A 23,524-nucleotide genomic window follows, 5' to 3' on the forward strand; every position below is an offset into this window, starting at 1 on the left:
TGTATATAGAACAATATTATTCATGGTGTCATTTTTTTTTTAAAAGTGATTTGAGGCAGATTAGGCTGGTGTTCCTAGCAGGTCAAGTGATTATGTGCTAGCTCCCCAATGAGACCATACAACAATGAAACAGGAATGGTAAATGCAATGGATTCTCAATTATTCCTGGTCTTGTGCTACGTGGAATGGTTATCTACATGAGACTTTCAATGAAAGACATTTGGTTGGCACCATCCAAAAGGGACAACAATATCACAATGTCATGGAAACAGATCTATTATTAAATGGAATAATAATGCCACAATTTAATTCAGCAGAGAAGTTAATCACAGTTGAATTACAATATTTTTAATTAAGTCAAAATTAAAATCTGCAATGCAGCGAGATTTATAAAAAATTAACAATACATTCATCTTTTTATTTACAATATACAGATGTTACTAGAATTGGAATGGCACTGATGACCCCTCTCTCACCACAATCTATTTCTCTTCTTCACTTTCACTCACACACAATCTCTTTCCTTCTTCCTCTCCATATCCTCTCACAATTTGTTCATTTGTCATAAATAAATAAAATTTACAATTATTTAACAAAAAACATCCTGAAATCCATTCTAAAGCCAGTTTTGGTCTTCACTCATCTGTTATTTGGATAAAATCACAAGAAAAAACCAAATCCACAGCAGATTTATATTCTGTAGCTTCATCTACAAATTGTCGTAAGCCTCGGAGAATCTCTCGATCTTTCCGTGTGCATTGTTCATATTTTTTACAATGCAGAAGCTTGTCTGCAAGATAATGGATCCAAAAGACATTGTTGCGTGGACAAAAGCGATCCCACTGATTCCTGGAAAATAAAATTTACAGAAAATAGGAAACTGAATCAGAAAAAACAAAAAAACTGGTTTTAAGAAACAGAACTTTTTAAAATTATTAAAAAAAATCGATTAAATTATCAAATATTTCCCCATAAAAAGAAAGATAATGGATTATTAATTAAATAATCTCTTTTTGTTTTGTTTTACCCATTACTTGTTTCAGTCAGTAGACTGTGACCATGCTGGGGCACTGCCTTGAAGGTTTGTAAACATATTGACACGTGCTCATATTTCTTAAAGCCTGGTACTAATTCTATCAATCACTTTTGCTGAACTGCTAAATTAGAGGGATGTAAACAAAACAACACCAGCTGTCAAGCAGTGACGGTAGATACACACACACACACACACATACAATGGGATGAGATGCAGTTTGGTTTTGAATCCAGAAGAAGCATTACTGGTGCCATCTTCCTGGTGAAGAAACTGCAGAAGTATTTAGTCAAAAACAAATCTCTGTACTTGGCTTTTGTTGTCATCAAGAAAGCCTTTGACCGGGTCTTCAACTCCCTTATCTGGTGGTCAATGCAGTGTCTGTTTTTATAGGATTTCTATGCCTGGATTCCCCTTCTAACAGCAAACATTTTACAGTGAGTATTGAGTGCTTTTCCATACCATCAGCACTCTTGACATCGCCATGCAACCCTAAAGACTAGGAAACCTGAGGGGGGCTTTGTTAGGAAACAGGGGTTAAAGTATGAGAGAAGATGGGGAAGAGCAGGTTCTTGTTTTAAGGGAGAAGGAATCAGTCGTAGAAATTTAGTGAAAATGAAAAGGGAAAACATATTACTCTGTCTCAATCTTCATCATTCGATAGACATGGAATTGGTAATCTCCACTTCCTTGGAACAGTTCTTCATCTGGAGCTAAATCACAGAATACGGTACAATCGTCTGGAATAAATATAAAAAACATTGATTTATATATTTATATATATATATATACAAGGGTGCTACGTGAGCACCTGCACTGCTAAAAATAGAAGTAAAAAATACTTCAGTGCCACGGAATAATCATAGAATTAATGCAAGCACGATAAGAAAAAGTTTGAATGAACAATAAAATCTTCTTATCTCTGCTGGTCAGTTTGATATCAGGATTTCGAAGTTAGTGCCAAATGGTGCCTGATTCTTGTCAGCCAGCATCACTAAAATTTGCCCCATACAATGCTCGCAAATTTGTTTGAAGTGGCCAAACACTACTCAAACAAATGAAATACATAAATACGAGAGCGATGGTACTATCAAAATACCATCATTAGTGGAAGCCACTAGTGATGGTATTTTGAAAGTACCATCGCTCTCATATCTACTTCCTAGGAAAACATTTTTCCAGCTGGCTATCGACACACGAGTCTGTGTCCGTACATTTGCAAGGGAGTTCATCACTCCCATCTCTAGTCTTACGTAATACTCACAGACCTAGGTTCCTGGATGTTGTTTGTCTTCAGTGTGAGACAACTACAAGCTAGTGGCAAAACTTGTGTGTCGATAGCCAGCTAGAAAAAATGTTTTCCTGGGGCTAAAACAACAGTAAAGTCATCCTCTATACGACTGCCACATTCTGTTGGCATATAAACATTGCTATATATATATAAAATAAGATAAGAAAATAGAGAGATAAACAATAAATTATTATTTATTAATTAAAAAATTGACAAACATCCCTTACAGCCGTTTCAATTCAAGACCTTCAGAAAATTAATAAAATTAAAAATTATTTGAAAGTTGAACCTCGTCAGAGGTGGTTTAAGATCTACAAAACAGGTGTTCAAGTCCTGCATGTTGAGTAAAGAGCTGCAAACTGATAACTGATAACATTTATGCATAAAGAACATAGAATAAAACCTGGTATAGACCTTAGAAAGGGGAGGACAAATATTGATGATGAAGATGTTAGTGATGATGATGATGATAAAAGAAATAGGTCACTCTAAAGAAAACAAGTTTTCTTGAAGTGAAGCCTCAAAATTGTTGACTTTGACTTACCTTTACTGAGTCGTGACAAGGTAAAATCAATGATGCTTGCCTCCATACCCATCAAGGGTAAAGACATTTTGATCCCTTTTATAGAGAAGTCGACAACGTCATCAGGGCACGGGTGCACTAATACGTTACCCCAGTGAAGGTCCCGGTGTTCAAATTTCAGAGCCGACTCAGCAACCGCAAGACTGTAGATGACTTGCAGGAGAATGTTCTTGGCTTGTCGTAAATTGTTGAACTGCAAGAATCACAGCAAACAGAAACCAAGCTATTAAATGTGGTTGTTACAGAAGACACAGGATCAAATACAGAAAGAATCTTTCACAAAAACATAAATCTATTGGTCCCTTATGAACCCATTGCAGGAATCCTTATGGTCCTGCCTCACCTGCTAGAAATAATAACTAAATTTCCATTAAATCACATTTCAGTCATTCAAAAAGACTAGGACACGTTAATTTATGTAGTTCTAAAGACATTTAAAAACACACACAGAAACACACATGTGCAACTTTTAAATGGAAAGGGTACCATTTAAACTTCTGAGCTGTTGCAACTGCTCTCATTAACGTCATCCCATTTTCATGCTAGATAGATCCACCTTCTCGCTACATCACGTTATGTGCATAAATCAAGGTGGTTCACATCTGATTAAATGGTTATAAGTTCAAACCTAGCCAAAGTCGTTAGTTTATATCCTTACTATTGGAACTAATCAGATTTGGCCATCACAAATAGTAGTTTATAGTGTTGTATGGGAACTACATGAGCGTTACCTGATCAACGTTCAGGACAGAACAGTTACTTAAATACGTCCCCGATGTAGAGTTAATCTATATGAAGATATCATTACAGCAGTTATGTAAGATATAAGTCGTTAGTTATAAATTATAAAAATGATGATCACGTGATAACAGGCACAAACAACCGCCATCACAGTATAAGGGAAATAACTCTACTTTTTTTCAACAATGATAAAATAATAATTGTTGCAATTTTAGCCATAAGGGCAGTAATTTTGAGGTAGGACGATAACACCATAACCTAATATGTGACTGGTATTATATTTATCGACAAAGTCTGTAGGGGAGGTGGTTGCTCTGAGAGAGCAGAGGCTAGAATAAGAATAGTCTGGGCAAAGTTCAGGGAGCTCCTACCTCTGCTAGCAACTAAGGGTCTCTTGCTCAGGATGAAAGGTGAACTGTATGATGCATGTGTGCAAAATGCCATGCTACATGGCAGTGCAACATGGGCCATGACTGATGAGGACATGCGTAGTCTTGAAAGAAAGGAAGGCCAGTATGATCTGATGGATGGGTAATGCCAGTGTGCATACATGACAGAGTGTAAACACCCTGAGAGAAAAGTTGGGCATAAGCAGCACCAGATGTGGTGTGCAAGAGAGACGACTGCACTGGCATGGTCATGTGATGTGTATGGATGAGGACAACTGTGTGAGGAAATGCCACTTCTTAACTGTGGAAGAGGTAGACCCAAGAAGACATGGGATAAGGTGGTGATGCATGACCTTCGAACATTGAGTCTCACAGAAGCAATGACAGGAGACTGAGACCTTTGGAAATATGCTGTAAATGAGAAGACCCAGCAATGAAAGTGAGATCGCAGCCACACATGTCCAGCCCAGTTAAGTGTACCCCTGATGCGTGATGCTTGAGAAGATCTGCTGAGTCAAGTAAAACCAATATCGTGGCTGTGACCAGTGCCTCCTGACTGGCTCCCATGCCAGTGGCACATAAAAAACCACCATCTGAATGTGGCCGATGCCAGGACCCTGTGACTGGCTCTTGCGCTGGTGGCATGAAAAAAGCACTATCTGAACGTGATTGATGCCAGGCTCTTGGCCCAGTGGCATGAAAAAAGCGCTCACCACACTCTTGGAGTGGTTGGCATTAGGATGGGCATCCAGCTGTAGAAACTTTGCCAGATCAGATTGGAGCCTGGTGTAGCTACTGGCTCTCCAAACCTCAGTCAAACCGTCCACCCATGCCAGCATGGAAAACAGACGTTAAATGATGATGATGACCCTGGAGGAATGGAAATTAAGAACTATCTGAGATTCTTCTTCTACAATAACAATAATAATACAGAGTACCTCAACAGGCATGATAGTGCAGTAAAGTTCATTGGGTAATATGCAAAAACTTAGACCTGTCCCATGATAAAAACTGGTGGGAACACAAACCACCTCCAGTGCTTGAAAATAATCACATCTCACTCCTCTGGAACTTCACCATTCAAACTGACAGAAAGATAGATGCAAATAGGCCAGACATCATATTGAAAGACTTCAGACAAAGAACATGCCTCCTCATTGATATGACTGTCCCAATCGATACAAACGTATCTGTCAAGACCTACCAAAAACTGAGCGAGTATAAAGCCCTTGAGATAGAAATTAGCAAAATGTGGAACCTGAAGACTAAAACAATACCTGTTGTCATAGGTGCCTGAGGAATGATAGCAAAAGGGGCTGATTGCTACATAGCTCAGATACCAGGAAACTCCAAAATGGCAGAAATTCAAAAGATAGTGCTCATGGGAACTGCCCATATCCTATGTAAAGTACTGTCGATGTAATCTCAAATTTTAAAACAAACTCATAATTTTCTTCTTTCCTTAAGCATTCTTTAGAACTATACTTTGTGCAAAACCAATATGGCACCTTAGGCATAACACCATGAACTTCTAACTTGTTGTCTCTCGATGAGACTTGGAGCCAACTTGTACAAATACTAAGCAAAAGCCAAAGATAATAATAATAATAATAAATGGTTTGAAATTTTGGCACAAGGCCAGCAATTTCAAGGGAGGAGATCAGTTGATTTGACTGACCCCAGTATTCAACTGGTACTTATTCCACTGACCCTGAATGATGAAAGGCAAAGTCAACCATGGTGGAATTTGAACTTGGAACATAAAGACAGATGGAAGGCCACTAAGCATTTTGCTTGGCATGCTAACTATCTGTAAGTTTGCTGCTGCTGCTGCTGCTACTACTACTACTACTCTTCTTCTTATTATTAATAATAAAAATAATAATAATAGTGATAACAACAATAACAACAACAGTTTCAGACTTACACACAAGGCCAAGAAGTTTGAGGAGGAGGAGGAGGAGATTAGAGAATAGCATAAACCTGATTACTTGACTGTTCCCTTTTTTTATTAAACCCCTCCCGAACACACTCCAGATAGAGATGAAAACGCAAAGTTAAAGTTGATGGGAACTGAATTCAAAATGTAAAGAGCCAACAGAACAAACATTATGAGACAGATTGTCTGAAGTTGAACTGATTCTAATCAAAATAGTAATAAAGTTACCTTGAAATCTTCCAATGTGGAACCACCATCTCCAAACTCAAACACCACAAACAGTTGATCAGCTGAGAATATGTCTGGAAATAAAGTAAAAAAAAATTAAGAGCATTTCCTTGCATAAAATTGGTTAACAACGAAGTCAGTGACACAAACCTGACCAAAGTGAAATATTTGGTTCCCATGACAACAACACTGTTGTCCTCTTATATAGAATTAAATGACATATCATCATCATCGTTTAACATCTGCTTTCCATGCTAGCATGGGTTAGACGAATGACTGAGGGCTGGCAAACCAGATGGCTGCACCAGGCTCCAATCTTGATCTGGCAGTGTTTCTACAGCTGGATGCCCTTCCTAATGCCAACCACTCCGAGAGTGTAGTGGGTGCTTTTTACATGCCACTGGCACGGGGGCCAGTCAAGCGGTACTGGCAATGACATTGCTCGAATCTTTTTACACATGCCACCGGCACAGGTGCCAGTAAGGTGATGCTGGTAACAGTCACGCTCGAATGGAGGCCAGATAGCCGCTCCGGCAACGATCACGCTCAAATGGTGCTCTCACAGGTTAACAATTGCTTGCCATTACTAATTACAACATCTTGTATTTGATACAATTATTTTCATTTTTGCTTACACCAAAATTAACATAAGCGAGACACAATAATTAATGTGGTATCTATTTACAGCTAACAATACTGAGTCATTTAGAATAAAGTCTATAAAACATGGTCCCTCCCAGTTCCATGAGGAGGTAAATGGTGATGTCTCAAGCTGGAAGCTCCTCCAAACACAAAGTTATTTTACAAACTTCATTAACCCTTTCGTTACCAACCTGGCTAAAACCAGCTCTGGCTCTGTAGTACAAATGTCTTGTTTTCAAAAGTTCTGAATTAAGATCTTCCAACAAACCTTAGTCACAATATATGTTCCTAACACCAGCTTAATGATGACTAAGTCATTTCAATAAATTCTTTGTTATCATCATCATCATCATCATCATCGTTTAACGTCCGCTTTCCATGCTGGCATGGGTTGGACGGTTCAACTGGGTTCTGGGAAGCCAGATGGCTGCACCAGGCCCAGTCTGATCTGGCAGTGTTTCTATAGCTGGATGCCCTTCCTAACGCCAACCACTCCGTGAGTGTAGTTATTATTATTATTATTGTTGTTATTATTATTATTATTCATTTTGTTCATCGTGTACAAGTACGTATGTGTTCAATATTGTTTTATTCAATTTTAGAAAAACTGAAACATGTCATGGACAATTCTAGAACATTGAATTTTGTGCATGACTTTTGGCTCATCCTGTATGTATGTATGTATGTGTGTGTATGCATGTATGTATGTATATATATATATATATATATATATATATGTGTGTGTATATGTATATATATACATATGTATATGTATGTATTTTGGCCTGCTGACTTAGTCAGTAGGGTGGCCTCATTAGAAAGCTAAAACGATGCAAAGTGCATTGTGACTAGCGATTTAAAATTAATTGAAAGAAACACAGAGCATCTCAACAGAAATACGGTAACAAAAGGGTTAAATGCTTCTAAAACGAGACTTCCACATTTTCGTTTCTTTTCTCTTTTACTAAATTTTCCATCACTGCTGAAGACACCTCAGAAAGTTGGTGACACTTCACAGGCCATCATCATTATCAGTATCATCGTCATCATTTTATGGATCAGACAGTTTCTGAAGCAGGATTTCTATGGCCTTCCTCTTGCTTCCAGGAAAGGGTAACAATTCCCCAGGACCAAACATGTTTTCACAGAAGATTGGAAATGAATGACACTGCTTGTGTAACAGTGACACTCATTTACAATAATGATGTGATTTCAAAAGAAGGGGACTGAAACACACAAGTACAGATATGTCTATATATGACAGGCCTCTTACAACTTTGGCCAATCAAATCCACACACAAGGCTTTGGGAGACCCCAGTTGCCTAAGGCTGCATGCAGTGGTACTGCACCCCAAACCACGGGGTTGGGAAGCAAACTTGTCGACCCCATAGCCACCCGTGCACCAGTGTCTCCCCCCTTAGGCAGAAATATTACAGTGAGGTTCATAATTACTACAATCACTAAAACATAATTACATAAAGAACTCTTTGCCTGTCTTTTAGATATTCTCCAGAGACTAGAAGCAACATGTAATATATATATATATATATACTGACCTGGTCTGTCGTTATCAGATTGCTTATTCTTGTGGAATATATCCCACTGTTTCAGTAATTGAGCTGGGTATTTCCCTTTTACACAGCTTACGCTATAAGGAAAGTGAAAGAGAGATCATAGAATTTTATAAAGTTTAATAGTGGTTGTGGTGATAATGGCAGAAGATAAGCAGCTATTAGTCCTGAGGTCTGTAATCCTTGGGTGGCTGAGTTGTTGGTGAGTCTCCTCTCAGTATAAATCAGTCCACCATATAGTAACGTTGGCCACAAAGCCTTTTTCAGCTGATTTCATTGTGACATCATAACAAATCCAAACGCTGTCCACATATGTCCACGTGTAGACTACAAAGTAAAGTTTTGGAGTTTCCTTCAAAATCTAAAATCGTTATACCAATTCTGGCAGAAGATTCCGTGGCTGACCATGGCAATATCAAAGAATACAGTCAACAACCCGTAATACAGATGACCAACACATTGTTGTTGGGTGCAGTTGTTGAAGCAGCAGCAGCAGCGCATATTTTAGCAGGACAGAAGCTGGGTTCAGTTTTTGCCAATTCCATCATATACCTGCATGGTTTATCTTTACCATTAAATGCTTCTAGAGTTTACCAATGCCATCGTGTGCCTGCCTCCATGATATACCAACACCCACGTCTTCATTATCTAAGACAGACCACAGCAGTCAATAGCCACTTCCAAAGTTAAGACAAAAGAGAGAGAGACACACAGACAGACTTACTCGTTCACTGAGATGAAATTCCTTGTCTGCTCCTCAACACCAAACTGCAATTCACTGAGTTCTCTGTTGAAATAAAACAGCCATAGTTACCATAGTTATGCAATGAATACTACTACTACTACTACTGTATCCACAATACTTCCACTTGCCAAAGCATGAGATCAATATTCCAAAGAAAAAAAAAAGGGACAGATGACCAGGAGGTATGACTGGTATTATATTGACCTTGAAGGGAAAAAATACTTAGTCAACCGCAGTAGAATTTGAACCTACAAAATTGAAATGCAGAAGTTTTTACAGTCAGAACCACCTCTGCAACCTCAATAACAAGATCAGGGGGTAAACATTTGAATAAATATTTTGGCAGTAAGGAACTGTGGTAAGATGTGATCAGTGGTTGTCTACAGCCCACAGTGGTGAGACTTTGCTACTCCTGTTGTTCTGATATAACCACACCAGGCTGCCATATATAATAATAATAATAATAATAATAAAAAGAAAAATGTTGACAGTACATGGAGCTTTGCACCCTAAAAGTAACACTGATAGACTATACTTGTCCAGAAGAAAGGGTGGGAGAGGTCTGATCAGCTGCCAGGACTGTCTCGAAGCAGGGAGCTATTGCTGAAATACAAAGAAGGCCAGCGCCATCAAAACTGAGAATTGTGTAATGAAAGAAAAAATTGAAGAAGAAATGAACACAAAAAAAGTAACAGCATAGAAGGAGAGAGAAATGTATGGTCAGTTCACAAGAGATGTGAACGCCAACACAGATACAGAGTACCGAAGGCTATTGATGAGGAGGAGTGACCTGAAGATAGAGATAAAAGCACTCATATGTGCAGCTAAAGAACAAGCATTAAGGATCAACTATATGAAGTGCAGAATAGACAGCAATACCGATAGCAACAAGTGCAGAATGTGTGGTGAGAGAGGTGAAACGGTATGGCACATTGATAGTGAATGCCTAAAATTGGCAAAACGCAAATACAAAAGATGCCATGATAATGTGGCAGGAAGGATCCATTGGGACCTCTGTAGAAATCATGGCTTACAAAGAGCAAAGATGAGGTATGAGCAAACCCCAGGAGTCAGCGAGGATGAGAATTGCAAAATCCTGTGGGATGCAATGATCCAGTGCAATCACCTGACCAGACATAGGAAACAAGGCCTGAAATTTTTTGGGGGGGGAGAATAGTTGATTACATCAACCCCAGTGTTTAACTGGTACTTAATTTATTGATGTTGAAAGGATGAAAGGTAAAGTTGACCTTGGAACATGAAGATGGACGAAATACTGCTAAGCATTTTCTCCAGCATGCTAACGATTCTGCCAGCTCAATGCCATAATAATAATAATAATAATAATAGCAGTGAGGGAGAATCATAACCATGTATTGAGAGGAATTCTTTGGGGTTTGGATACTTCATCTCTGGAAACATGGGTATCTAATTCAACATCCTTAAACAATGCTTATTCAGGGACTTTTTGAGCAAGATGGGGTACTCGACCTGAAGAAAATTCTAACTGGGCTCCACTTGAAAGGTCGTGCGCTGGTTGTCTTGATATGAGGTCACCATGTTACACACATGGTTGTGATGCATGTGCCTGGTGTACCCTTATAGGATGGGTAGTCATGATGGGTATACTGGGCTGTGTATATTTTACCCCAGTGTCACTTTGATAGCATGCACTGCCCTTTCACTCAATAATAATAATAATAAAAAAAAAAGCAAACTTACTGTGAGATCACAATTTCTGGCAGCATCTCCCCAAAGGTTTTCTGTGCACAATCATTAACATTAAAGGTACCTTCAATTGGAATGATCTGGAGAAGAAGAAAATATAATTCAGGTAAATGTTAAGAATTCTGATCAGAAAAGAACCCCAAAATTATAGAGGAAGTGGGCATTGTTGCCGTTTTACAGTTGCTTTTAATGTTTGTAAAAACAGGGTGGTTGGAACCAAATCTCTTTATGGATGACTCTTTATTTCTACAGTTAATTGCTGCTGCCACCACTATCATCATCATCATCATCAGAAATATCTTTGAACTGACATCAGTATGAAGGAGAGGGGGGGAGGGCAAATTTGTATCTCCTTTCTCTCTTACTGTTGTCGTTGTTTGGCCAAAGGTCAGCTCTGACAAAGCTGAATTAGGATCATAGGTGTTCAAACCATGACTAGCTTGTCTTTCCATATACACCAGCAACCACACTGTTCAGTCTATCCCTCCATCATTTAAGATTTAAGGGACATTTGGCTACTAGTTCTAGCAAACTGGATGACCACTTACAGACTAAATGGTAGTGCTAGAGAGACAAAAATAAAACTTAAAAATCCTATTTTTTTTAAACAGCAGAGCATGAAAACAAGTCAACTGCAAATGCAAGAAGTAAACTGAACTATTTCTAGGAAATTTTGCCATCAAAAAATTTGCAGTTAAGAAAGAAAAAATTCTGTTTTCTTAAAATGTCAACTTCATCGACTAAGCTAGCAATAAGAGAAAGTTAATTTCTTTAAAATGAACAAACTAGTTGACAGTCTGCTTATGGGCCTCCTTTATGGTGAAATTTACCACAGCAAAAATGTTTATGGTGAATTTTCCAGACCTGGGCTCAACTGAGTGAAATATTTCTGAAAAGAAAGGTAAATCTTTGTGTAAAATTGTAGCCTCAGTCGATGATTTATGGAGTATTCATCATCATCATCATCATTTAACATCTGTTGTCCATGCTGGGCATGGGCTGGACAGTTTGACCAGGGCTGGCAGGCTGAGGGGCTGCATGAGACTCCAGTTTGTTTTGGCATGGTTTCTATGGCTGGATGCCATATAGGCAGCAAGCTGGCAGAAACGTTAGCGCACTGGGCGAAATGCTTAGCAGTATTTCATCTGTCGTTACGTTCTGAGTTCAAATTCCGCTGAGGTCGACTTTGCCTTTCATTCTTTTGGGGTCGATAAATAAATTACCAGTTTCGCACTGGGGTCGAGGTAATCGACTTAATCCCTTTGTCTGTCCTTGTTTGTCCCCTTGTGGGCAGTAAAGAAATATATGGCTGGATGGCCTTTCCTAATGCCAACCACTCCAAGAGTGTACTGGGTGCTGTTCTGCACCACCGGCACAGATGCGTGACACTATAACTAGGATTTCACTTGGCTTGGTGGGTCTTCTTCTCAAGCACAACATAAAAAAAAAGAAAAAAAGAGAGAGAGAAAAAAAGCTGTAACTTACTTTTAGTGCCACAGACTTTTTATGTTTGGTTGTTCGGAAAACTTCTCCATACACACCTTCACCAATCTTCACACATTTCTGCATAACACTGCAACAGAATGAAAATACTCAAAGCCTGGAAGGACAGACGGGAAGCTGACTATCCATCACCTTTTTTACAATGGATCAAAAGAGGGAAGAACAGCACCCATGAATGTTTTTTAAGGTTTCAACGACTGATGGCGAGCCTCCAGATATTTATGGCGGGGAACTGAGCTGAATTTTTACAGCAGAGTGGATACTGTTAAAAGCACCCCAGGACCAAATCCTGCTAGATGTATCCCAGGACCAGATCCTGTTAGAAGTACCTCAAGACCAGATCCTGCTAGAGGTACCCCAGGACCAGATCCTGCTAGAGTTACCCTAGGATCAGATCCTGTTAGAGGTACCCCAAGACCAGATCCTGCTAGAGGTACCCCAGGACCAGATCTTACTAGAGTTACCCCAGGGCTAGATACTGCTAGAGTTACCACAGGATTAGATCCTATTAGAAGTACCCCAGGACCAGATCCTGCTAGAAGTTGTGATAGTCATGGCTTTCTCAGGAATGATAGATATGTTAAAGAAAAAAATAATCGTTGAATTTAGTTCATCAAGATTTTGTACAGCCAGTGGCATCAGGCCAACAGCTGCACCTGATGCATTAGACATCAGGACAACAGCTGCACCTGATGCATTAGACATCAGGACAACCACAGCAGCACATCATCCTGTGCAGCAGTTCGGTCAAAAGAGCAACTGGGAATATGAAAATGTTGTTTTGATTGTTTTTTTTAATAATAGATAGAAAGCTTTTGAGATATTGTGGGGTGGAGGGCAAGAAGTGAGGTGTGTCTGGTTGAGGATGATGTGGGGGCATCCCATACAAGAGAACTGGAAGTAGTGATGGTCATGCTGTACCTGTGAACGTATATTTATAGTGTGGTAAAACACAGAAGAGATGCTGCAACAACTGGGAAGAGAGAATGGGGGGTGGGCGGGTGGAAGAATGGGCTGCGGGGGGGGGGGGGGGGCAAAGGAAGGGTCGACAAGTCTGTGACTGGTTATTTTTTTTAAAGAAAGAAAAAATTTAAAAAAAAGTAACACATTGACAATAATTTCAGTAATAAATTAAAAAATAAATTCAAGATAAACAAAGTGAGGAGAAACAAAATGGAAGTCACATGGAAAAAAACTCAAAAATGTAAAGAAATAAAACATAAGGGGGGGGGATTTCCTTTCCTTCTTTAAGGAAAAATTTGTTATTTATATGTATGTGTGTTTTTATATATATATATATATATATATATATATATATAGTTAATCCAAACATGAACAAAGAGAAAACACAACAACATGAGGATGTGGAACAAGTATAGTGTTATTGGACGATCAGGAAAGGAAAGGAAAGAAGGAGGATTTAATGTTTCGAGCGGAGCTCTTCGTCAGAAACATAGAAAGAGGAAAGGTCCAAGGAAGGGAAGACGGAGGAAGAAAATCACCAACGATACACACGCGGCCCCATATTGAATCGCATATATATAATGTGTTTCTTTAAGACTGATTAGCAGAGTTAGGGCCATCTACAAGGTGCCTCTTTGCCTGTGGTGTGCTGGTGGATGTTCTATTTTTCTATGCCAGCATGGGTTAGAAGCATACACTTTATTGAAGCATTGTTTTATAGCCAGATACTCTTCTTGACAGTAACTCTTGCCCGTTTTTCATATAAGGAATTCTTTCTTTGACATGTCTTCTAAGGCACAGAGCTTTCAAATAGTCTGATGCTAGAGAACTGTCAACAATCTTCACCATTTGTAGCTCAACACTTTTACATGCAAAACAAAAACAAAATGTATGCATTCATAGACACATTGACATATACACAGACAGACAGACATATGCATACACATATACACACCAAGCTTCATACAGTTTCCTTCTCTGAAATTCACACAAACATTGGTTGGCCGGAGCTAGAGGGCGAAGACACTTGTTCAATGTACGGCACAGTGGAAGTGACCCGGAAACCATGTGATAGAGAAACAAACTGCCAAACCATCACAGTTATACGTGTGCCTATTTCATAATGACAATTATTTGATAACTAATTAAATCTAATCAAAAACAAACAAAAAAAAGACTTACTCTGGTTTGATGCACTCAGTGAATGAAATAAATCGATCCTGTTGACACTGCTTCAATATTTTGGATTTCGGAGAAAGTGGACACTTGATGGGTGACAGGATGGCCTGGTGACAGAGGTGAGAGGTGGGTGACAACAAGACATCTTATTTATTTATGAGAGAGAGAGAGACACACAGATAAAGGGAGAGAAAGAAAGACAAAAAGAGATAAAGAGACAGACAATGACAAAGATATGCAGACAGAGAGAGTGTGTGAGAGAAGTGGAGAGTGTGTGAGAGAAATCTGGTGCCCAACACTGAAGTAGAGAAGTGTGAAAGAGTTGAGAGAAAGAAGTGAAAGTTGAGGGTTAGTTTGTTGTTTATTTAAAGGTGAGAAGAGAAGGAGCAGAAGTGATGATCCTTGTCTGTTTGCTGAGTGTTAGGAAGTGTAGGATAATGTCAGTGAGGTGGGAACTAGAGGTCAGTACTGTCTGAAGAACACCTGGAAAGTGATTTCAATGGCAGGAACTAGAAATCTTACAAAAGGTAGAAGTCTATGTACGGACACCCAAGCATCCAATGTGTAAGGGGTTAGTTATCCTTAAAAAAACACAACATGGGAAATAAGGAATAAACCTTTGCTATCATCTAAGGATGTCTTAGAGGAGGCAGAGTGGCTTGAGTGAATAAGAGAGGAATATAGAATGGGGAAGAAATGAAGGAAAGTAAATGGTCTCAGTAAGATTGGATGTCTTTGAGGATGAAACAGCAAATGTTTTGTGTAAAGACTTAAATCTGTGATGGGCCCTACTTAACCTTTTAGATTTAGATCAGCGAATGAAGGTCCTTGCTTAACCATGAAGGACTCTGATGAAGGATTCTGCTCAACTTCTAGGACTTTGGTTTGTAATGAAGTTTTCCACTCAACTCTTTAGACTGATCTGTGAATGAAGGCGCCTGAAGAGTCTTTTAGAAATGTTCTGGTTCATCAACACACAGATCTTGCCTATGTGTAAGTCAGAGGCAGCATCAGTGCCAAGAGAGATAAACAGAGAGAAAGTGTGTGTGTGTGTGAGTGGTTTGTGGTAATGGATGCATACAGTAAAAACATGGAACTAAATACCACAAGCTATTGAAGGTTACGGAGAGGGTCATAGCCCAACTGATTAGGGAGAGAGTCAACTTGGACGAGATGCAGTTTGGATTTGTGCCAGGGAAAAGCACCACTGATGCCATATTTCTGGTGAGACAGCTGCAGGAGAAATACCTAGCCAAAGATAAACCTCTGTACCTGGCTTTCGTCGACATGGAGAAAGCCTTTGACAGGGTCCCCCGATCCCTTATCTGGTGGTCAATGAGGAAACTAAGGATAGATGAATGGTTAGTGAGAGCTGTACGAGCCATGTACAGGGACGCTGTTAGTAAGGTGAGGGTTGGCAACAAGTACAGTGAAGAATTCCGGGTAGAGGTAGGGGTCCACCAAGGTTCAGTCCTAAGCCCCCTCCTATTTATCATAGTCCTCCAAGCAATAACGGAGGAACTCAAGACAGGTAGCCCCAGGGAGCTCCTCTATGCTGATGACCTTGCCCTAATTGCTGAGTCACTATCAGAACTGGAGGAGAAGTTTCAGGTGTGGAAGCAAGGATTACAATCGAAGGGCCTTAGAGTCAACCTAGCTAAAACCAAAGTCGTAATCAGTAGGAAGGTAGACAAATCACAAACGCCTTCAGGTAGATGGCCCTGCTCGATCTGTAGAAAAGGCGTAGGTAGAAACTCTATAAGATGCATCAAGTGTAAGCTATGGACACATAAGAGGTGCAGCAATGTCAAAGGGAGGCTAACTGGGAGGATAGTTTTTGTATGTGGCAAACTAGGAAAATAGTTTTTGTTTGTTGCAGATGCTCAGGAGTAATAAACACTGAAAATACAGAGAGACCATCTTCTACCACATTCCAGGGAGAAAAACTAGAAGTAGTTGATAGCTTCCGCTACCTAGGTGACCAAGTCTGTAGCGGGGGTGGGTGTGCTGAAAGTGTAACTGCTAGAGTAAGAATAGCCTGGGCAAAGTTCAGAGAGCTCTTACCCCTGCTGGTGACAAAAGGCCTCTCGCTCAGAGTAAAAGGCAGACTGTATGATGCATGTGTACGAACAGCCATGCTACATGGTAGTAAAACATGAGCTGTGACTGCTGAGGATATGCGTAAGCTCGCAAGAAATGAAGCCAGTATGCTCCGATGGATGTGTAATGTCAGTGTTCATACTCAACAGAGTGTAAGTACTTTGAGAGAAAAGTTGGACCTAAGAAGCATCAGTTGTGGTGTGCAAGAGAGACGTTTGCGCTGGTATGGTCATGTGGCAAGAATGGCTGAAGATAGTTGTGTGAAAAAGTGCCACACCCTAGCGGTTGAGGGAACCTGTGGAAGAGGTAGACCCAGGAAAACCTGGGACAAGGTGGTGAAGCACGACCTTCAAACTTTAGATCTCACCGAGGAAATGACTAGAGACCGAGACCTATGGAAGTATGCTGTGCGTGAGAAGACCCGGCAGGACAAGTGAGGCCATAATCCCGTGGCCCTGGGATGTAGCCAGCCCACTTATACATTCCTTTCCTTCTTGGGACACAAAACTCCACTTGTGAAGACCTGTTGAGGCAAGTGAAAATCAAAATCAAAATCGTAATCTATCAACATCAAATGGAATTTGTAGCTGTGATACCAGTGCTGGTGGCACGTAAGAGAACCATCCGAACGTGGCCGTAGCCAGCGCCGCCCAACTGGCCTCCATGCCGGTGGCACGTAAAAAGCACCATCCGATCGAGGCCGTTTGCCAGCCTCGTCTGGCACGTAAAAAGCACCCACTACACTCACAGAGTGGTTGGCGTTAGGAAGGGCATCCAGCTGTAGAAACACTGCCAGATCAAGACTGGAGCCTGGTGCAGCCTCCTGGCTTCCCAGACCCCAGTTGAACCGTCCAACCCATGCCATCATGGAAAAGCGGACGCTAAATGTTGATGATGATGATGATGATTAGGTTCAATGCTCTGCCAATTCTATTAATTATCTTTTTGCTTGAAGCACAACGCCTCAAATTCTTGGGAAGGTGCAAGTCAATTTCATCAACCCCAGTATTCAACTGGTACTTACTTTATTGACCTCAAAAGGAGAAAAAGCTAAGTCAATCCCAGAATAATTTGAACTCAGAACATAAAGACAGACAAAATGCCACTAACTCACTTCTCTTAACAATCTCATCCTCATCATCCATGCTGGCATGGGTTGGACAGGAGCTGCACCCAATTCCATTGGTAGGGTTTCGGCAGCTGGATGCCCTTACCAAAGCCAACCACTATACAAAGTATGTTGGGAGCTTTTTACATGAAGGGAGTGGAGTTAGCCTGTTAGATGAACCCCCACCCCCCAAACACCACCTCCAACTACCTCAGTATATGACTGGTACATATTTTGTCAATACTAAATGAAAGATGATGCCGAAACAACAACAACAATTCATAATACTAAAAAAAAAACTTACCAATAAACTCTTCCTAGTTGGAGTCAGCTGACTGTTAGATAAATGAGAAATGGAATGTTCAGTGTCCGCAACATGACCAGAATCATCACTGTTATTACCATCATCATCATCATCATCACCATCACCATCATCATCATCCTCAGATAAATCTGCATTTATCCCAGTTTGTCTGGAACCGTTTCCCAGTATGCTGTTTATTTTACTGCCACGAGTTTCGTAAGGACTGCGCTGTACAATATTTGATTGGGAATGTTGTTTCCTTTGGTTCTCAGAATGTATTGCAGAGGCTGAGGAATCTGACGGGTCAAGTTCTGAACAAATTTCTTCTTCTTCTTCATCCTCCTCCTCCTCTTCTCTTATGTCATTTAGTGACAAATCTCCACTGTTCTCCATGTTGATGTCATCCTCCTTTTCTGACGCTGCCTCATCACTAGACAACAATACAGTCTCCAGAAGGCTATTTATATGTTCAATACTTACATTAGTGAACAAATCATCATCATGACCATGACCACTGTTCTGCCACTTTGATCCACTCCTAGGGCTAGACTCAATGAGTTCTGCTGAGGAATCAAATTCCCCTGAATTGAGACAAGGGTCACGATTATCCCTAAAGTCATTGAGGATGTCAAAGATGGGCCTTGAACTCATTATGTATTTCATGTAGGCACAATCATTCCCACATGGCTGATCCAGGGAGCAGTGAGCACAAGAACTCAACAGCAAAGACAATTGTTTCTTTTGCAATAGTTTGTCCTGTCTAGATTTCCTGTCAGCAGAACTCTCGTCAAACAGACTCGGAGTATAATCCTCACAGCTGATGTAGCTTTCTGTGCTTAACAACTGTTCAACTCCAGCATCAAGTTTTTTTAACTGAACAACACAATCAAACGGACTACTCTTGGCACTAGAGTAAGCCTCTACAGAGTTACCGCTGCTGCTATTACTATTGTCATTGCAATTATTTTTTTTTTGGCCGCGTCGAGGAGAAGAAGAAGTAGGATGGCATCCACTTCTCACTGAAGATGAAAACATACTGCTATAATTAGCAGCATTTTCGACATTTTGTTCAAAGCTTTCATCTCTGTAACTATTTAGAAATGATCCATTTTCTCTGCTAGTGTTTTTTAAATTATCAAGATGCTTTTCAATTTCAGGGCTATGCTCTAGCCTGACAACAGGTAAATATGCAGGAGTACTAGTGGTAATTTTGGCCTTTTTCGCTCGGGTGCCACGAAGCACATCGTCTCGTGATTCATGTTGTTTATTTCTCAAGAAATAATTGGAATCATTTGTCTCAGACAACTGATCGAAACTGGTAGTTGTAAGGCGAGTGACTCTGGGGAAATTCTCTGCATATGGATTTGCTGCAATTGGTGACTCAGAGATGCACAATTCATAGTTGTCGAAATCACTGAAGTGCATCGAAACACTTTTCTCATTCGATTCTTTGAATAAATCAGGGGAACACGCCTTCAGCTTTGTCCAGTTGGGAAGTCTTTTTTTATGAGTTGATGGAGGAACAATTTTCTTGGTTGATTTTGGTAAATGTTTGATATTTTTTGGAGAAGATCCTTTGAAAGAATCAGAGAAACTGGATACAAAATCCTGAAATAAAAAAAAAAACACATATAATTAAAGTTAAATAATGACTAGAATTAATCAGACAATGTCCAAGGCTGGTCATTCAGTTTGGTCTGAAGGAAAGGGTAATGTCTATGCAGACCCTCCACAACCAGTGAAATACACAAGTCACAGTTAATAAGGTTCTTTGATAGAAGCTAATTATTTAATTAATTAATAATAACAATGAAGTTACAATGAGAGGTTTCTTGGCAAGGACTCTGGAAAAGTTTACACTGTTTTCACCAAAAAATGATAAAATAGATTTTAAGGTTGAACATCCAGGTGCTAACAACTGGTATAATTGGGAAAAAAAACCACTTAAAAATATCAACACAGCCAGAATAATAAAAAGAAGTGAGTGGTTTGCTTTTTAGCCTGATGTTGTGAGAATTTGTTGCTAAATGAAGGGAAGAGGAGGACATTTGCAATATTGTAAATCAAAGCTGGCAATTAAGAAATAATTAATTAACGATGATATAAAAATAAATAACTTCTCAGCCGTTACTACTATTTATAGGGTCAGTGCTTTATGGTATAAGAAAAGAGAGAGAGAGAGAAAAATCTCTCCATGGAAATATAACACTAGTCTTAAATTTTAAGTTTCAGATGATATGGTAGGTACCCAAGAGCAGAGAAAATATGGACGAGGGGGTTCTATTCTGAAACACAGTTTAGCAGTAAATTTGACCATATCACCAAAGAATAACTAAACTAATAACTGACTTATGCAATCATAAGCACTGGACATTCGAACAAAAACAATATAATCAGTTTAACATGAAAGAATCAGCTGACGACATGTTCTTTAACAGCTGGTTCCAATCCTGACATCCTTACTTTATCAAAAAATAATTTCTCTTCATTTCTTCTCTTCTCTCTGTGGCATCGATTCTCTTTTTCATCTTCGCTTTTTGATTTTTTTGCCTTTCTTTTTTTCCTGGACAAAAAAAAAAGTAAAACAAACACATTAATTGGAAAAGAAATTCTAAGTTATCTCATGCTTGCATTCTTAACAGTTTTTTAAAAAAACTTTCATCAGAAAATGCTTGTTTATGTTTCGCTCGGTTGTCTCCACTTTGCTCCTACATTATTCTCAACTTTGGTAGAACAAAGAGATGACTAGGGACCACAAAAACGTAACTACAGTGCTACTGTGGGTGTGGTGTGCATCAGGGGCCAAAGTAGGAGCAAAAGTTGTAGTGATTCGAATAAAGAGAGAAACCTTAAGAGAAGGTCAGGATGCTGGAGCGGAAAGGTGAAAACTCTAAGATGGGATCAGTGCAAAGAATATCTCGTCAAAACAAGACTGGTTTGATGGCTTCCAGTTAGATTAATGGGCAACTTAGGGTTAGCTGACAACATTTCCATCTTTTAACAGGGCTTTGTTTCCATCTAGGGTCAAACTATGTCAAGAAGGCAGAATGCAAAATAGATCGACAGCAGAGTGCAGGGTGAGCAGAGAGAGAAACTCCTTACCGGAGATAGACAAGTAAAACAATATGGTATATGATTCAGAATATTTAAACCTTGATTTTAAGAGCCACAGCAGTCGTTTCAGCAATACCTGTGACTCTGCAGTATAGGAGTTCAATAGCTTTACAAGATCTTCAAGGGTTAACACCTGACATAGACAAGCATCTTATAACAGAGGAGAGATTTGTCACTCATTTGTTTAGCACCAAAGAACAATTGTTAACCACTGGGAGGGTCTTAAAAAGTCCCCTCCCAGTTATTATTCTATCAATCAACAGTTTCCAAGTTTCAAAAAGAGGTGGAGGCGGGGAACAACAAAACAAAACATCAAAGATACTCACACTTTGTTTGCTTTCCTGGTTGTTACAAAATCTTCGTCTGGAGTGAGGCTATTGGAACCACTAAACAGGGTCTGTTTAGTTTTCTTGATATTATCTTCCCAGACGTCAGTCTTAATAACACGGGATTTGTGTCTGCCATAGGTTTTCACAACTTTCTCCTTTTTACTCTCCATGAAGTCATGGAATGGTCACTGCTAAAAACAAAGATGAATAATAAACACCTCAGGGAGAGGAGAAGTACTCAAAGCATGTAAATGTTTGGTAGTTGAACGGTGAGGAGTGACACCCAACTCACTTTCTCCTGACACTCAAAACTGTTCAGACAACAAATGGATCCAAGCAAGAATTGTTAACATAGGACAAAGATATCTTTTTATTGGACTCTGACTCAGCCCAGAATACCCTAGAACTTATTTCACTTTGACACCTCCTTTAGCAATTTCTAATTGCCGAACTGCTAAGTTACGGGGCATTGAGATTAAAGTGCTGATCGACCATCTATAGCTAAAGCAATAGAGAACCAGGCATTGTTTAGTGTTGTCCATCCCTGCTGACAGAGGGCAGCAACTTGTAACCCTAACTCCTGTATGAGACTTGAGAGAAATATATGAGGTATGATTTTTCCGTTGTTCACATGGAGGAAAGGCATACCCATATAAGGAATAAAACCTTTCAGACAGAGAGGAGTGGACAACTGGAAAAATTGCTAATTAATGTTTAGACCGAATTCTTGTAAATTGGTTGTGAAAGGGAAAACAATGGAGAGGAAGCGGGAGGGATCCTGGGCTTGAAAGTGTGTTTAGGTGGGGGTCAAGTGAGACGGGGAGTGATGGGAGGAGAAGGTGCAGATACGAGCGGAGGTGGTCGCTGTGTTAATAGTAATTGAGATGGGCTTTTTAAGGACCTGGTCAGTCCAAGATTCTAATGTTCAGTTGTAGCTATCTAGCGTAGTAGGGGAATTCCATTAGAAAATAAAGAGATATGAGTGGTGGTCATATCGTAGAGGTCAGGAATGCTCTTATTATCATCCAAGATATAAAAACCGATGGATTAAGAGATGTTGTTACAAAAGGGATGAGGTCAAGTATTTTGCCCACATTCATAATCCCTCACTATTTTTTATATATCTGAGTGTGTGTCTGTACACACACGTATTTGCATGTGCTTATATGTGTATATATATATATATATGTGTGTGTGTGTGTGTATATATATATATATATATAAATATATGTGTATATATATATATATAAATATGTGTATATATATATATATATATATATATATGTGGTGTGTGTATATATATATATATATATGTACACACACACACATTTATGCATATTGATTGATTTACATCCACATCCAACAATATCGCGGTCGTTCGTGTGTCTTTGTAGCAAAATGTCTTGGCGGACCGACATGGACTTGTCGCTTCTCCCAGTCTTGGTCCAGTGGAACATTCAAAGACGGAGAAGATGACGGGGGGGGGGGGGCACCAACATTTGCTTCCACATCGCAATTTTAGTATTCATCTAAATCATATTCTCATATATTTGTCCGTTTGAATCTCTTCGCGTTTAAATAATAATAATAATAATGAAATCATTGTATTCTGTGCTCGAACGGGGCCAAATACTTGCTAGGGTCCCTGGTTGGCCCCTTTTGCTTAGAAACCGTTTTCAATCTTATTTTACGTTCGTCAACACAAAAGAACAAGTTTTTACCCTGGAAGGTGGTCTTAATTAATTAATTATTGTTAATCCCCCCCCCATAAAATCCCTGAAACCAGAAGGGGGGGGGGCGCAGTGCAAATTCTGTTTTTTTTCCTCAAATCTTTGGTCAACTTACCTTCGATGTTACAACAACAACAAGAAAACTGCTTCCACCGTGACCACCACCGACAACAACAGCAACAGACAGTCGATTAATCCAGACTGTTAATTAATTCAATCAATTAATTAAATCCCTTCATTAAACGATTTCTCTTCGACTCTCAGCGTTTGAATCTCGCGCACTTCCGTTAAACGCAACATTCA

At 39.6% G+C, this 23,524-nt stretch overlaps 1 protein-coding gene across 2 annotated transcripts; it reads right to left on the reverse strand.

Annotated features, from left to right (window-relative positions):
• Positions 1–326: 326 nt before the first annotated feature.
• On the reverse strand, positions 327–23,524 carry LOC115219806. 2 transcript variants are annotated; one of them, XM_029790079.2, is made up of 13 exons: positions 23,337–23,524; positions 21,489–21,679; positions 20,512–20,611; positions 18,049–19,656; positions 14,540–14,643; positions 12,377–12,464; positions 10,886–10,971; positions 9,143–9,205; positions 8,404–8,495; positions 6,205–6,278; positions 2,869–3,100; positions 1,671–1,773; positions 327–849 (listed from the first exon to the last, which is right to left on the reverse strand). In XM_029790079.2, exons 2-13 carry the CDS (start codon positions 21,659–21,661, stop codon positions 636–638), a joined length of 2,937 nt encoding a protein of 978 aa, XP_029645939.1. In that variant the 5' UTR covers positions 21,662–21,679; positions 23,337–23,524; the 3' UTR covers positions 327–635. The 2 variants fall into 2 exon arrangements, with proteins under 2 accessions (XP_029645939.1, XP_029645938.1); XM_029790078.2 differs by having other exon boundaries at positions 21,489–21,682.

The sequence above is a fragment of the Octopus sinensis genome, linkage group LG15, assembly GCF_006345805.1.
Source record: "Octopus sinensis linkage group LG15, ASM634580v1, whole genome shotgun sequence".
NCBI lineage: Eukaryota > Metazoa > Mollusca > Cephalopoda > Octopoda > Octopodidae > Octopus > Octopus sinensis.